This window comes from Girardinichthys multiradiatus, chromosome 10 (assembly GCF_021462225.1).
Source record: "Girardinichthys multiradiatus isolate DD_20200921_A chromosome 10, DD_fGirMul_XY1, whole genome shotgun sequence".
In the NCBI taxonomy this organism is placed as follows: Eukaryota; Metazoa; Chordata; class Actinopteri; order Cyprinodontiformes; family Goodeidae; genus Girardinichthys; species Girardinichthys multiradiatus.
The window spans coordinates 37,211,530-37,227,302 of record NC_061803.1 but is presented as its reverse complement, the minus strand read 5'-3'; the positions used below and the strand labels follow the sequence as shown (position 1 = coordinate 37,227,302).

The 15,773-nt window shown below is 42.0% G+C and overlaps 2 protein-coding genes across 5 annotated transcripts in view; both read left to right on the top strand.

Annotated features, from left to right (window-relative positions):
- The window catches only part of tmem94 (transmembrane protein 94), a 71,001-nt gene extending 60,980 nt beyond the window's left edge, over positions 1 to 10,021 (top strand). For all 4 annotated transcript variants that reach the window (XM_047376771.1, XM_047376770.1, XM_047376773.1 and 1 more), the window contains 10 exons: positions 1,314 to 1,422; positions 1,572 to 1,761; positions 1,851 to 1,928; positions 2,025 to 2,110; positions 2,203 to 2,284; positions 3,612 to 3,775; positions 3,906 to 4,000; positions 4,092 to 4,185; positions 4,292 to 4,462; positions 6,904 to 10,021. In XM_047376771.1, coding sequence (XP_047232727.1) covers positions 1,314 to 1,422; positions 1,572 to 1,761; positions 1,851 to 1,928; positions 2,025 to 2,110; positions 2,203 to 2,284; positions 3,612 to 3,775; positions 3,906 to 4,000; positions 4,092 to 4,185; positions 4,292 to 4,462; positions 6,904 to 6,976 — 1,142 coding nt within the window. In that variant the 3' untranslated portion in view covers positions 6,977 to 10,021. The remainder of the gene's footprint in view (positions 1 to 1,313; positions 1,423 to 1,571; positions 1,762 to 1,850; positions 1,929 to 2,024; positions 2,111 to 2,202; positions 2,285 to 3,611; positions 3,776 to 3,905; positions 4,001 to 4,091; positions 4,186 to 4,291; positions 4,463 to 6,903) is intronic.
- Positions 10,022 to 13,944: 3,923 nt separating this feature from the next.
- On the top strand, positions 13,945 to 14,462 carry LOC124875462 (uncharacterized mitochondrial protein AtMg00860-like). Its single transcript, XM_047377643.1, has 2 exons — positions 13,945 to 13,983; positions 14,097 to 14,462. Exons 1-2 carry the CDS (start codon positions 13,945 to 13,947, stop codon positions 14,460 to 14,462), a joined length of 405 nt encoding a protein of 134 aa, XP_047233599.1.
- Positions 14,463 to 15,773: the final 1,311 nt, after the last annotated feature.

Here is a 15,773-nt window from a genome sequence, read left to right as displayed (position 1 = left end):
TTCAGCCCTAGAGGTCCAGGTGACAGGCCTAACAAGACTCCTGGGTACCACTGTACTTTGAAGCTAGTCTACATACACCGGCATTCAGTGTATCTGCGTGTACACGCGTGTGCGAGCAGCATAGAGAAAGCTAACTGAAGAATTCATCTATATATTTACCTCATTTGTATTTTCGCTCTTTTTACAAGGTGTTGTTGTCGATCAACAGTGAAAAATTGTTGTCTGTCACCCTTTTTTGAGACTACTACCACTCTTACCAGCAACTTAATCAAAATTACAACAAACTGAATGCTTGATGGGTAAAGCGGGTTGGGTGATACCAAGTTTTTGGGAGGAGGAGGAGGGGGGTTACATTACCAGATGATGATGTTATTTTGCTGGCAAATGAAAATAAAAGAAAATCAACAAGTTATTTATGCATTATTTATTTGTAAAGCGGAGTGATGTTATTACATTGGGTGGTCATATTGACTTGATCAGATTTTTGGGGGGGGTCATAATCCCCCTAACCCCCCCGGAAATTGCGCCCTTGACCTAGGTTCGATATCACCATGTTCAGCCGACACTAACTTTTATGTAAGTGGAGTTTTTATTTGGGGGTTAGAGTGAAGAGAAAAAAAAGTTTGCATTTGATTTATGAATTTGTCTGCACCTCTTATGGCTCTTATAGGTGTCAAGGACCTGATTCCTGCTGGAGGCAGGTTTCAACTTTTCTGGCAGCAGCTGTCAAAATAATTTACATTTATTAGCACTCGAACTTAATTCTTCAATTTCTTCAATAGAATCAGATAAAGAGCCCCATATACCCGCCACAACAACTTGCTCATAGTAAAGAAGGTAGCTGAATAATGAGCCGTTTGGTTTTTGTTGTTCTTTTTGTTTTTCAGTTTGTGGTTTTTACAGAAACGTAATAACTTGTAAAATAACTGTCTGTGAGTTCAGTCACCTTTTGAAGGACACCTCACTCTACCACTTACATCAACAGACATGGAGAGGCACAGGTTTGTAAAACTGTGGAGGAAACAAGACTGATTACAAAGATGAGGTTTTAAGCTTTTAAACACTGATTTCTGGATCTCCCTGTTATGTATATAGTATATATCACTGAGGTACACTGAGACAAACAAAAATGTTTGGGAAGGGAAACACAAATGTAGGAGTGTTGAGTGCAGACAATTAAAGATGAGGTGCATGTCTTACCATGAGTAATGAAGGCCCACTCAGACCCTGGGATAAACTAAACATTTGAAGTGTTGTCTCTTGAGAAAATGGCTCAGTGCAAATTTTGGACTGTTTTACTTTCTTCTCTGTAGCCATGTGTGAGATGATGAAGATCATGCAGGAGAACAGGGAGGTGACCTGCTGTCTGGGAAGCTCTGCCAATTTCCGCAATAGCCGCCTTTTTCTGCAAAGTGATCTCAGGTATAGCGATCGTGTTAATTCTCCACATGTGAAAACATTTTTCACCATGTTTCTGAAGCTAAAGATACCAGAATAATTTCCATTACATCTGCAGAAGCAGTTGAGGCTGATGGAACTGTTGCTATGTTTTCGATCTGTTGGCTCCACAGTATTGGGCTGGACCCTCTGTATCCATCTCAGTGTTCATGGGAGACCTTTGGCTATGCCACAGGAGGAGGATTTAATGGAGATGCTGAAGGACTCTCTCCTTTGAGACTGGCAGGACAGCTGAACAGCCTGGGCTGCTCTGTCGCTTTCCACCAAGGAAACAGCGTTAGCTTGATCAAACTTGTAGAGCAGGTTTGTCACATTCAGGCCATCACCAGACAGTGAGTCAAATACAGACCTGAAATTTATATTGACTCTAATTTTGCTAAATTATTTTCTAGGCACGACACACAACGTCTAGTATACGCAAGTGCTTTCTCTTCCTGCTGCAGTGCCAACTCTGTCTGGTTATTCTTCAGGTATGACAGCAAACAGCAGGAATATTGTTTGCAGGATTCAAACATAAACAATCTTTTGTGTCTAAATGAAGTCTATTGTTGTGCTTTTTGTTTTAGTTCTTGGCCTGTCTCGCTCAGCTTCCTCCTCCCATGAACACCACTGATATCCTCTGGATGTCCTGCTTCAGCTACCCTTTACTTAGGTACACACCAACTCCACATATTGGGAGCTAATGAATTACCAATTTGCACCAATTTTCTGTCATTTATTTTACTATTTAAATTGTTTTGGCAGTGTGTCACTGTTGGGGAAGCCACCAGACACTTTAGTTATGACAGTTGCCACAGGGAAGAACCTGGATTCAATCCCAAAGAAGGTAGGATGAGCTGCCAGTTAGCTTTGTAGAAATGCAGTAGACTAAAACAAAAATCAAGGGTAGTCATGTGGGAATTTCAGTTTATATTTGCTGAAATAAACAAAGTTATGTTTCTTTTTCCAGGAAAGGGGTACAATTCTCTATATGTTCTAGAATTGTGCTGCTCAAGTTAGAAGCATATGTAGCTCTGTTACTTGGATTTTGAATCATTCTGTTTTAAAAACCTCTATTCCTCCTTTTGCTGGCTGGAACATCCTTTTTTTGATGATTATTCCCTCTGGTTTTGGATGGTGTGCAGCTAGAAGGATTTTTGCTGATACTTTTTTACTTTTGGATATTTTTTATGCCAGACTTTCTGACTATATGAGCAAACAGAGATTTAAAGAGGACCAGCAAAGCAAAGGAGGCAGACTAGCGGTACTTGCCAACAACAGATGGTGTTCAGGTGCCAACATTGCATGTGATGTCATCAGCTCAGTCGCTGCTAAGCTACAAACACAACACCCCAATGTATTTTTGGTATTACCCTGGTGATTTTATAATGTCTCCCTCTCTGCTACTCTTCTAACATTTTAATTGTTTGTCAGCTGCTCTACCAGAGAAAAATAAAACGCTGGATTTGTTTTAATCAAATGTCAGGGATGCATACATCTCCTAAGCAAGACCTCCTCTGGGCAAATTCGGTCATACTCTTGTTTTTAATTTAGATGCTGAGGCCTATATAACTACTTTAGACCCTGCAGTTTTGCTTTATCAGATTGTTCTATACTATACTAATTTGAGTATTTAGAATTATAATTTATTTAGCATATAAACCAAAACAACACAGATTTAGGTTTAACTGTGTTAGTCAGGGTCCCTGTCAGTTATATGTGTTACAACTTGGTTCCCATAGTAATTTCTAAATACGTATGTGTCACCTGTGCATGACACATTGTTCCTATAGGGTCAAAATCCCTCCTCTTCATGGTTGTAGGTGTCTGAATTCCAATAGTTTGTCTCAATGTATCATTAAAGAGCCATTTTAAGAAAACTCACTTAAAGGAGTTGAAAAAAGCTCAGGGAGCAGTGTTGAATCCTTCAGGGTTCCAGTACTGAAATTAACAAGGCCCGGCCCAATCTGTTAACACTTAGGTTATCTGTGATCTCTATGTCACAACTAGATGTTCTGTTATGGCCTTTCTCCATTTCCTAGAAGCTCTACTGTGTCTGTTTGTTGGTTCACCATAGTTCAGTTTTCCTTCCTCGTGGTTATATGTGATTGCTGACTGAAACTCTACTGAATTCCACTGAACCTGACTGTTTTCTTGTTCTCTTGTTGTTTCAGACTCAGAACTACTTTTTGGGCTGCTTCCTTTTAAAATTTGGCCTCACTGTGTGTGCATACCTTCTGGTGTTTGGCTTCACCCTGCAGTCAGTGTGCCCTGCTGGCACAAACATGACGCTGAGTAATAATACCATAATCACCTGCAGCTCTATATTAACACCCAGGCACGTAAAGGGAGATGATCCATCAACAAGCACCTCAACACCTGGGGTTGTTTGCAGATTTTAAGAAATAAGTAATATAGAAGTGCGATTTCCTCCATGTGTTGAAAGAACTTTGTAAATGTGTTTGTAGCTCGTCACCAGTGGCTCTTCATTGGTTCAGTGAGCTGTCCAACGGGCTGTTGCTGACCCAGAAGCTCATGGCTGGTTTTCTTGTGCTACACACAGGTGCAGCATGAACAACAGTTAATGTGTCATGTTCTTTGTGACTTTTAGAATCAGACCGTCTCTTATATTGTTGTTGTTGGAACGTTTTCAGTGGTAATTTCCCTGAGTTACGTTCACCGCTCACAGCCTCTGTTCAGGAAGAGTCCCTTCAACAACACCTGGTGGTGCCTCACTGTCCCTGTTGTGTAAGTCATCCTGCTCATAGTTGTGTGAAATCATGTCTGTCATATACAGATTTCTACTGACCAGTACTCAGAGATAATTTCCTTACCTACACTCACTTCTTATCAGATTGGTGGGCCATGGTGTTCAGGCTACGGTGGATTACCAGCTGTGGCGTGACCAGAGCAGCCGTCTGACCTTCAGTCTGGCCAACATACCACTTGAGGTGTGGCTCCTGGCTTCTTTGTCCCCATTGCTGGTAGTAGTGGTCAATGAAGTGGTGAAACTACATGAGATACGGTATGTGGCCATTGACCTGTTTACATAGAAACTGAACACCTTTGTATCATGTAACAGTGTTTGCAACAGTGTTGATTTGGAAAGGCCTGTGTACTGATCGTAAGATGGTACCTGTATACATTTTGTTGATTACTGTATTTTAAAGGGACTAAAGTTTGCAGATAAACTTTCAAAACTCCTGCTTGAAATGTTCAATGATGCTCTATCCCACAGATCTCCCCCACGCACACTGACGGAAGCATTAATCATCCTCCTGTTTATGGAGTTAAATTTGTCTCAATATTATTCAATCAAACAAAAAACTAATCTCAATAAAAAAAAACTAATTTCAATCAAAAAAATAATATTCAATCAAAAAAAACTAATCTCAATCAAAAAATATTAAGTTGTGATCAAAACCTTCAGAGTTTTTTCTCACAAAGAGAAAAAAGTTATTTGCAAAACATAAACTTTTATTTGCACAGGTCAAAAATCTTTGGTTACGAGTCTCGCTTTTTTGGTTTTGACGCTCTCTGTTTTGGGTTGAACTCAACGAATTTTGAGTTCTGGAAACATGAACATCCTGGGCGGGGCCTAAAGACGAACGCTGTAAGACGTTTCCCTATTGGTTAGCGCTGACTAAAGCCGCAGACTCTGATCCCCCGCACCTCTGAACTTCTGCTCCAACTGCAGAGCTTGCAGCGTCGCTTCAGTGAGGAGACATCAACTCTACAGAAGAAAACTGCGGTCAAGTGAGCCGAAAGTCAGAAATACGCGGTCACGCCAGCCGACACCAGCTCTCTCTTAAAGATTAGCGTCGCGCATACAAGGTTCATTACGGTAATGGAGCAGAAAGGACGCCGATCTTGGCAAAGGTTGAGAAAATAAGAGGAAAACAGAAAAGTAACCTTCAGAACATTTATATTAATTAAATTTTTACAACTTTCACATTCATTTACAAAAAAGTAAAAGTCTGATTAATTTATGGGGTAATTTGTTTTTTTCCCCCCGAGGGAGCTCTTAGCCTATGCTGCCATTCGAAGCGATGACGTCACAGGAAACCACCCCGTTTTACCATTTCGTGTCCAGAAATGGCTTTAAGTACTCTTATTCGTACTCGTCGTCTTCCGCTTCATCCAAGACCGGGTCGCGGGGGCGGCAGACTCAGCAGAGACACCCAAACGTCCCTCTCCCCAGACACCTCTTCCAGCTCCTCCGGGAGGAGCCCAAGGCGTTCCCACGCCAGCCGAGAGATATAGAATCTCCGGTTCCACCACATCCCAAAGGTGCTCTAGTGGATTGAGATTTGGTGACTATGGAGGCCATTTGAGTCCAGTGAACTCATTGTCATCTTCAAGAAACCAGTCTTAGATGATTCGTGCTTTATGACATGGCGCGTTATCCTGCTGGAAGTAACCATCAGAAGACGGGTACACTGTGGTCATAAAGGGATGTACATGGTCAGCAACAACACTCAGGTAGACTGTGGCGTTGACATTATGCTCAGTTGATACTAAGGGGCCCAAAGTGTGCCGAGAAAATATCCCCCACACCATTACACCACCACCAGCCTGAACCGTTGATACAAGGCAGGATGGATTAAGGCTTTCATGTTGTTGACGCCAAATTCTGACCCTACCATCTGAATGTTGCAGCAGAAATCGAGACTCATCAGACCAGGCAACGTTTTTTCCAATCTCCTATTGTCCAATTTTGGTGAACCTGTGTGAGTTGTAGCCTCAGTTTCCTGTTCTTAGCTGACAAGAGTGGCACCCGGTGTGGTCTTCTGCTGCTGTAGCCCATCTGCCTCAAGGTTGGACGTGTTGTGCATTCAGAGATAATCTTCTGCATGCCTTGGTTGTAACGAGTGGTCATTTGAGTTACTGTTACCTTTCTATCAGCTCAAATCAGTCCGGCCATTCTCCTCTGATCTCTGGCATCAACAAGGCATTTGTGCCCACAGAACTGCCGCTCACTGGATATTTTCTCATTTTCTGACCATTCTCTGTAAACCCTAGAGATGGTAGTGCGTGAAAATCCCAGTAGATCAGCAGTTTCTGAAATACTCAGTCCAGTGCATCTGGCACCAGCAACCATACCACGTTCAAAGTCACTTAAATCACCTTTCTTCACCATTCTGATGCTCTGTTTGAACTGCAGCAGATCATATTGACCATGTCAACATGCCTAAATGCATTGAGTTGCTGCCATGTGATTGGCTGTATATATATAATATATATATATATATATATATATATATATATATATATATATATATATATATATATATATATATGTATATGTATATCAATATATATATATATATATATATATATATATATGTATCAAAATAAATAAGCTTCCACAGTTTTTTTACCATGCTTGGTTTTATAAAGCGCCACCCTAATCTGCAGTTGTGTTTGTTGATCATGTATGCCGATCTATCTTTCTCGTCACTTCAGGGCACGAGTTCGTTACCAGAAGAGACAAAAGCTGCAGTTTGAAACAAAACTTGGGATGAACTCTCCATTCTGATGCCCACCCTCAGAAGATGATTGTGTTCTGGGCACCGGGTGGTTCCCTCCAGACCAGCAGAACACTCTGCTCCCCACTGATTCCCACTTCCACCCAGCTGCACCACAGTGGGGAACAGACATCACACAGATGTCCAGTTGGAGGCTTTACATGTATGGAAAATCGTCTTGAATTGTTCATCAAGCTGGTCAGTTTTCTAAATAACAAGTGAGGGGGAAGACACCAGACTCCTCTTCATCACCAAGCCAAAGGGGCAAACCTATATTGTCTGTGTGGTTATGAAGGAACAAGGAATAATGTCTGGACAGGTTTACTGTATTCCCCCACACTGACCTCTGTTCTCCTTGACCAGGATACATGTTCATGTTCTTTAGGAATCCTTCACGTCCCTTAGAATACTACAGCTGCATCGCCTACAAAGCATTGTTGGATAACATTAATTTCACCCATCACTGTGTATCATAGTTTATCATCCCACCATCTCAGCCTTCATTTTATATGAATTCAAAAACAAAAAGTCCCATTTTTTCTTCTTTAAACCAAAATGCAGGGCTAAAAGAATGATGGCTGTCTGAAACTGTGGAGCCCCAATGTGTGCAAGAATTTCAGATTAATCACCTGAAATAAGCTAGGGTAATGATACTATCAGTGAGTAGATTCTGAACTATTTCTTTACTATAACTTTAAACAGTTTTTATTTCATGCCTTAAATTTTAGTTCACGTCCTTACATACATGATATTATCATTTATCCCTGACCCTACTGCATATCAGTGGCTTCACCTAATATCACCAACAGGTGCTTGTCACTATCCAAGGTGAGACCACTGTGCACCAGCACAGTCCAGTAATAGAATACCATAAAACCCAGTTACTTGCTCCCAGTCAGTTAGGGTTGTGGTTACCACTGCTTTGCTAAAATAATCACTTGCAGTGAAAATAAAATGTTGGACATTGTCATCCTTCCTTCTGACTAAACATGCTTTAGGTCAGGATCATTAGCTAGCAGGCTCATGTTCTGTTTTGTTTGGATGTTAGAACTTGTATGTAGAAATAGCATCAGACCCAAATAAACCCTATTCCAGGGATTTGCTGGTTAACTCAGTATGAAGCCAGCTGCTATAACCCATTTAGTTCTAAGCCATTTCTGCTGTTGCACGTTAAAAGAGTATTTTCACAAATGTATTCTAACAGATAAGCCACTGATTTTATGGTGCAAGCTGAGAGAACTGCAGTCTAACCGTTTATTACTGCAGCTATTTCTATCCTGTAGGTGTTTGTGTGAAGACTTCTCAGACTTCTGGGGTTTAGAGATTCCAGTCTAGTTTCCCGACCTTAGAGTCCAAATCAAATCTGTAAAATCTCACGATTCCATGATGGTCATTAACCAAATGAAAGGAACTTAATGCTGTCCATTCTCTCTGCTGCAAGGAGTATTTTAATGATTTCCTGTAGTAATTGTTACGGTACTGAAACACATCCCTATGAGTCTGTTAGTAGTTGAAAACACTCATTGGGAGTGACAACTTGCAATAAAACCTGATGTTCATGTTTTTTAAATGTGTGAACTAATGTTGCTCATATGGGGTTTCCATCTGTAAATGCAGGGTTAAAGCTGCCAGTCACTACCTCTAAAAACAAGATGATCCAGAAGCTTTTCTGGACCATTCTGTAAGATTTCAGTCTGCCATGTTCTCCCGTCTTGGTTTTCTTGTTTTTTGGCCCAGTGGCCTTTGTTGAACTGTTGTTTGAAGGGAAAGAAAAGGGAGAGAGGAGGGGAAGACATGCAGCACATGGTCCGAGACCGGAAATCTAACCCAGAACAACCGCGTCGAGGACTCTGCACATGGTGCACCTGCTCTACCTACTGAGCCACCCAGCACCCCTGTCTTATTAGTTGTTCTTCATTTCCCGAACTGAACCTGGGTCCAACCTGCAATACAAAGTATTGTGGATCCAGATCGAACTGTTTTATGCATACCAACATTTAGTCAACTCTACTACTAAGCTCTAGGTTTACTCGTTACAAGTGGATGTTTGTGTTGTTCTGAATGACCAGATTCTGTTCCGTTGCCTCAGCCTTTCTGCTTTAAGTCCAAATCTCAGCTGTCAGGAGTTCAAGATACGGATGTGTTTCAAAGGAAGTCTATTTTATGTGGCAGATTTGATATTTGAATTGAAATCTACTAATAATCTAACAATGTTTGACCTCAGGACTGATTTGTTACAGAATTGGCAAACGTCTGTATCCTTGATGAGATCCTTCGATCACACCAGCCTTGTGTAAATGGTGCTGTTATTGTTTAAGATGGCTGCAGCTTCTGTAAGCAAAAAGAATAATGACTTTCAAAGTCAGTGCCTCCCTGACAATCTAAGCCCTAAATGTTTTCACCAGGATATAAATCTGTGAAAGTGGGCAGGGTCGAGGCCACCATAAGTTCTGTAAAGGCCCAGGGCCCCAGCATGAATGAAGATTGCTCCCATACATTCTTCACATCTAACAAAAAGCCTCTAAATGTTTGTGCTGGATTTGACCTGATCTTTGATGCAGGCAGTTGCCATATTTTGTTAACTTCCTGCTGTGACTGTGGTAGCAACCCCTGGTGGTCAGTAACGAAAGGTATGGGGGTGGTTATCTTTTGTTTTGGGTAATGTTTGTGTGGGGGTGGAGGGCTTTGAATGGCTTTTAAATTTAAAACAAGTGTCACCAAGCAACACACAGGTGGAACGAACCATTGACACAGATGTAGTTTGGTTTCAGTGATGTGGGTGGGATGGTTGACCTTTCATGAGCTTCTGTTAACTTTTATTTATATCCTTTAAAATAATAGCAACATTTTTTATTCTTAAAAAGTTCAAGCTCTAAAATAGTGCAGATGTTGAACACCATTTTTGTTTGACTTGAAGACTGTATTGGTGGAAAGTTCTCTGTTCTGTACGCAACATCTAAAACGTGTCCTTGTTGCAAAATGAAATGAGTATACTGTAAACTTAGAATGTTATCATTTTATCTGAATATTTTCTAATAAAAACATGTTGCATGCCATGCAGCTTTTTTCTTTTTTGCATTTTAAAAACATTTCTCAAAAAATACTGATTCTGCGAGAGGTAAATAAATACAAGTGAGTACGGAGCAAGGCCGAGGTGACCCTCCAAGGTAAGGTTGTTTTTTTCCTCTGATGGTCACATCAGTGATTCAGGCTTTCAGTCTGGCTTATAGAAAGCTAATTATACATTCATGGTGGTTGGAGACTTTTGTCTTATTACTGAGAGTCAGTGGGGTTCTTTGAGAAAGACAGAAGAGCTGGTTTGAAATTACAGATGAATGTTTTAAAGTTCTGCATCATGACAGATTGACCTGTGTTGAGGTAGGAAAACTTTACTGGCCGTCAGTTACCTCTTACATTACTCCTCACCTCTCCCCGACTCTTTTTATTTGGCACCCAAAGGACAATCCTCAGTCAGAGATCAGTTGTACGTTTCCACAAGTTTATTAAAACCAATCTGAATTCAGAGAGGGGACACACACTTACACTGGTACATGGAAATTGCTGCATTGAACAATGATGTTATCTCTCTACAGATTGAAGAGAGGAGTGGCTAAATATTCCCAGACTTGTGAGTGTATTATTTCTGCTTGGACAATAATCAGATTTAAAAATCACTAGTTCACAGCTCCTAATTTACCTCAGATCATATTTGCTCCTAACCCAGTTCATAAGAAGCTTCAGACAAACATTATGCTAAAAAAAAAAACAAGAACAAAAATACAGATCTGTTTTAAAATAAAGAAAAAGCATGCTTTAAAAAACTTGGTACTGTGGTGGAAAATAACTCCACGGTTCTGAAGACTTTTTCTATGCAGAGTCTTTTATGGAACATGAGATTAGTTTAATTTTTGTGTGGTACCACTGTCCAATCAGATTATTTCTTACCTTCAAAAATAACCCAATTTTTCCCATTCTCAATTTAAAGGTTTGTTTTACCAAGGAAAATGTGTTTAACAAAACCAATTACTCTCAAAAGTTTTAAAAGTTTTAGCTGGTGATATCTTAGAAAACAAGTGTTTTAATATTTCTGTGCAACACAGAACTGATTAGGTTTCCTTTCCTTCCCCAAAGGGAAAGAACCTGCAGAACCAAGCCTTTCATAGTTTTTGTCAGGATCTGATATAAGGTACAGTGTAAATCAACACGCTGCATGAATCAGAAGAGGGAAGGAAAAAATTAATATAACCTCTTCCCAGCAGCTGCTGTGAAAAACAATGAATTTGTACTTTCCATAAGCGTCAGTTAGCACTTGCGGACATAAACTGCACCAAACTGGAAGTACTGTGTCAGAAACTGTATGAAGACCATCTGCAGTAGAACTAAGCCTCTTTTAATTAGGTCTCTACCCATTAGATTTATGGGATACAAACTCTGACAACAGAAAATAATACCTGAAGGAGAAACCCATCAGGTTTTACGTATGCGCTGGGTTTTAAAAATGCTCCTTCATGAGATCTGTCCTGAGAATAACATAGAAACACTTGGTTACTGCTGAGTTTTGGAGATGTTGTAACTTCCTCTGCTTTTAATAACTTTTAATAACTAGAATAATTGACCCTGAATATTCCACGACGAAAGAGAACTTGTTTCTCTGAAAGAATTAACTGGAAAGTATCAAATGAGCTAAGTTATCACCCTTTTAAAGATACTTTTCTAACCCTAAAATAATATTTTAACCCGCTATATCTGTCAACGTCAAGCAAGTGTGTCACATGAGCAGCAGTTAATAAGCGTTCTTCATTGCAGAAAATAGGAAAAGATTTATGCAAATGTGTGTGTGTTTGTACGTTACCCCCATCAGTTTCTAAATCGCTCCAGAGTCAGACTGTCATGGCACACAGTCCTCTATCAGTCCAAAAAACAACCAGGCCCTTCAGGTCTGTTGGTGAGACATTCAATCCTTCTTGTCCATTTTTAACTTCTCGAGGAGGGAGAAAGAACTTTGCTCCGGCCTGTTTCTCTTCTGCCCGCATAAGATCATAAGATGTGCTTTCAATATAAATCCAGTGGATCGCTCTTCTGGCTCTGCAGCAGCATGGATCGTTGTCCATCTCAGTGGGTTTGGGCCAGACTACTTCTGAGTTTCGTTCTGGTGGAAACTCACACTGATTTACGGCAGACAGGCAGAAAGGCAGGCTCTCTCTCTTTCAGGTCGTGCTGAAGAACCGTCTCTGGTCGAGTAGCCATGAGAAGGGCAGGTTTCTAAAGTCCAGACTCAAAAACGCAGATGTTGCACTCAAATCCCATACATGTGTGTGTGTGTGTGTGTGAGAGGCAGATGAGAAGTTTAATATAGGTTCAGATTTTGCACACAGAAATATTATCAGTCAGTCAGTTGTCCACCATAACATGCACTATACTCCTTTCTTTTCCAACTGATCGCAATATTTAAGACAAACGAAACTTCCTGCAGGAAAGTTTTAACTCTTTAACACCTTAATTGATGCACTCTGTGCTTTTTAATCTTTTTCTTATGTTTCTTATTTTTCTCATCTCTATCCATCAACTGTTTTACTTGAAACTCTTTAAACTATTTAACTTATTTACCCTAAAACTTCCACTCTGTGAAAAACCAAACTTATCTTCCCAAATTAAAGCATATTTAACACAATCGCAGAGGGCCTTAAACCCTTCCACTCAGCGGGACTTTTTCAATCTCTCCTGGTCCGACCGCTGTGATGCCAAACCCGGTTTGACACCTAGGAATCAACCCCTCCGTTGACTCCCTGGAATTCCTTTTACTTAATCTTATTATTACAGTTTCACCATTTAAGTATCTCAACTGTCTTCCCTCACCTGCCAGTTCAGGTCTCGGGGTCCTATTCCTGGCCACTTTGAGGCGTCCCAATCCCTCGGGGGGGCTCTTACTAACCCCAGCCTAAATACCCCAGTCCTCGTCAGGACTGAGTTTGGATTGCCAAATCCGGAACTTATTTGCTTCATCACCGTCACCATTTAAGTATCTTTGGTGAAAAGTATGTTACAGCCTCAACATTCAAGTATCTCGGCTAAAATTTATCTTGTCTCAATCAACAAATATTTTAACGCCATATATTATTTCTTTACCATAATCCATTATTTCAACCAACAAATATTTTACCCAAAACTGATCGAGACTGTAAATTTAAGAGAAAACAGATATCTATTTCACAACACCACCTACACTATTCGCAGGCAAAAGGAGAATAAATATAGATCTCCTTACCTTTTATTTTGGGTCGACCCTGTGGTGTTGTAGAACGACGTCCGCCTCGTAGTCAATTAATTATCCTTTAGTTAGTGCCAAATCCGGGTCACCAATTGTTGAGGTAGGAAAACTTTACTGGCCGTCAGTTAACTCTTACATTACCCCTCACCTCTCCCCGACTCTTTTTATTTGGCACCCAAAGGACAATCCTCAGTCAGAGATCAGTTGTACGTTTCCACAAGTTTATTAAAACCAATCTGAATTCAGAGAGGGGACACACACTTACACTGGTACCCGGAAACGTCTGTGTGTTGTCCGTTTTGGAGGGGCCACAATACCTTTATATACCCTTCGCTGCTATGCAGTACACATACACAATCATCCTGTCTGTAAATATCTCCCCAACAACAATATAACCTCATGTCCTGTCTGGCTCCCGCCTTGTCTTCTTCCCCAATTTATGACCTTGCCCTCTCTGTGCCCTGTTCTCCCCTGTCTTCTTCTACCCCATCGGTGATTCCTTGTCCTTCACTAATTTATGACTTTGGACTCTATGCTTCACTCCCTAAGCTTGAACCCCTATGCTCTATGTACACATGCCAGTTACATACATAGATGGTTTATATTACACACATAAATAGTTTATATTCTACAGGTGCCACAATTTTCACTAAGCTTGATCTTAGAAACGCTTACCACTTGGTCCAAATCCGCCAGGGAGATGAGTGGAAGATGGCTTTTAAGACCCCACTCGGACATTTTGAGTACCTTGTGATGCCATTTGGATTATGTAATGCACCCACTGTATTCCAAGCCCTTGTGAACGATGTGTTAAGGGACTTTTTGTTTTTGTTTACCTTGATGACATTTTGGTCTACTCTAAGACTCCTGCAGAGCATCGCCGGCACGTCCGGCTTGTCCTACAGCGCATTTTGGAGAATCAGTTGTACGTGAAGGCCGAGAAGTGCGAATTCCATCAGTCTTCCATCAGCTTCCTGGGCTTCATCCTTGAGGGTCGGCAGGTTCGCGCTGACCCCAACAAGATTAAGGCGGTGGAGGACTGGCCTATTCCAACTACTCGGAAGGAGCTACAACGGTTTCTGGGCTTTGCCAATTTTTATAGGAAGTTTATTCTGAACTACAGCCAGACGGCCAGTCCACTCACAGCCCTGACGTCATCCAAGGTGCCGTTCAGCTGGACTCCGGAAGCAGACAACGCATTCGGCGCTTTGAAGACCAAGTTCACCTAGGCACCAGTGCTCGTTCACCCTGATTCAGCAAAGCAGTTTGTTCTGGAGGTGGATGCTTCGGACACCGGGGTGGGAGTGGTGCTCTCCCAACGCCAGGACCTCAACCCAAGACTCCATCCGTGTGCCTTTTTCTCCCGTCGCTTATCTGCGGCGGAGAGGAACTATGATGTGGGTGACAAGAGAGCTCCTGGCTATTAAGCCCGCCCTGGAGGAGTGGCGGCACTGGTTGGAGGGCGCTGAACATCCAGTGCTGGTCTGGACAGACCACAGAAATTTGTCTTACATCCAGTCAGCAAGACTGTTAAATTCCAGACAATCACCTTGGTCTTTATTCTTTTCTCGCTTTAATCTATTGATCTCTTACAAACCTGGTACTAGAAATACTAAGCCAGATGCCTTGTCACGACAGTTTTCCTCTAGTGAGACGGAGAATCTAGCTGCGCCTATCCTGCCTCCTAGCTGCACTTTTGGAGCCGTGACCTGGGAGATTGAAGACAGCGTGCGGCAGGCCCTCCTTGCTGACCCGGGACCAGGATCTGGACCACCTAATTGGATGTATGTTCCCAGCGCCGTTCGGTCCCGGCTCATTACCTGGTTTCACGCTTCAAGGTTTGCCATCCACCCGGGAGCTAGTCGAACCATCGCCGCTATAACCAGACGCTTCTGGTGGCCCACTCTACACCGGGATGTTAGAGCCTGTGCTCGTAATAAGACATCCAATCGGCCGCTGGCTGGCCTTCTGCAACTGCTGGATGTTCCTCCTCGACCTTGGTCACACATCGCCGTGGATTTTGTCACTGGTCTTCCAAACTCTCACGGTATGACAACTATCATGACTATAGTGGACAGATTTTCTAAAGCCTGCCATCTTGTACCCCTCAGAAAATTACCATCCGCTTTCCAGACTGCCAAGCTTATGGTCAAACACGTGTTCCGTTAGCATGGGATTCCCCAGGACGTGCTGTCTGACCAGGGGCCTCAGTTCACCGCCCAGGTGTGGAAGGAGTTCTGTGCAGCGTTGGGGGCCAATGTTTCTCTAACTTCCGGTCACCACCCGCAAACCAATGGCCAGGTAGAGAGACTGAATCAAGAGATGGAGGCAGCTCTACGCTGCGCGGCATCTTCCACTCCCACTGACTGGAGCGACCACTTGCCCTGGATTGAATACTCACACAATTCTCATGTGTCCACTGCCACTGGTTTTTCCCCATTTGAGGTCTCGCTGGGGTTTCAACCGCCCCTGTTTCCTGCGGATGAAAAGGAGATTGCTGTTACCTCTGTACGACAGCACCTCCGGCTGTGCAGACAGAT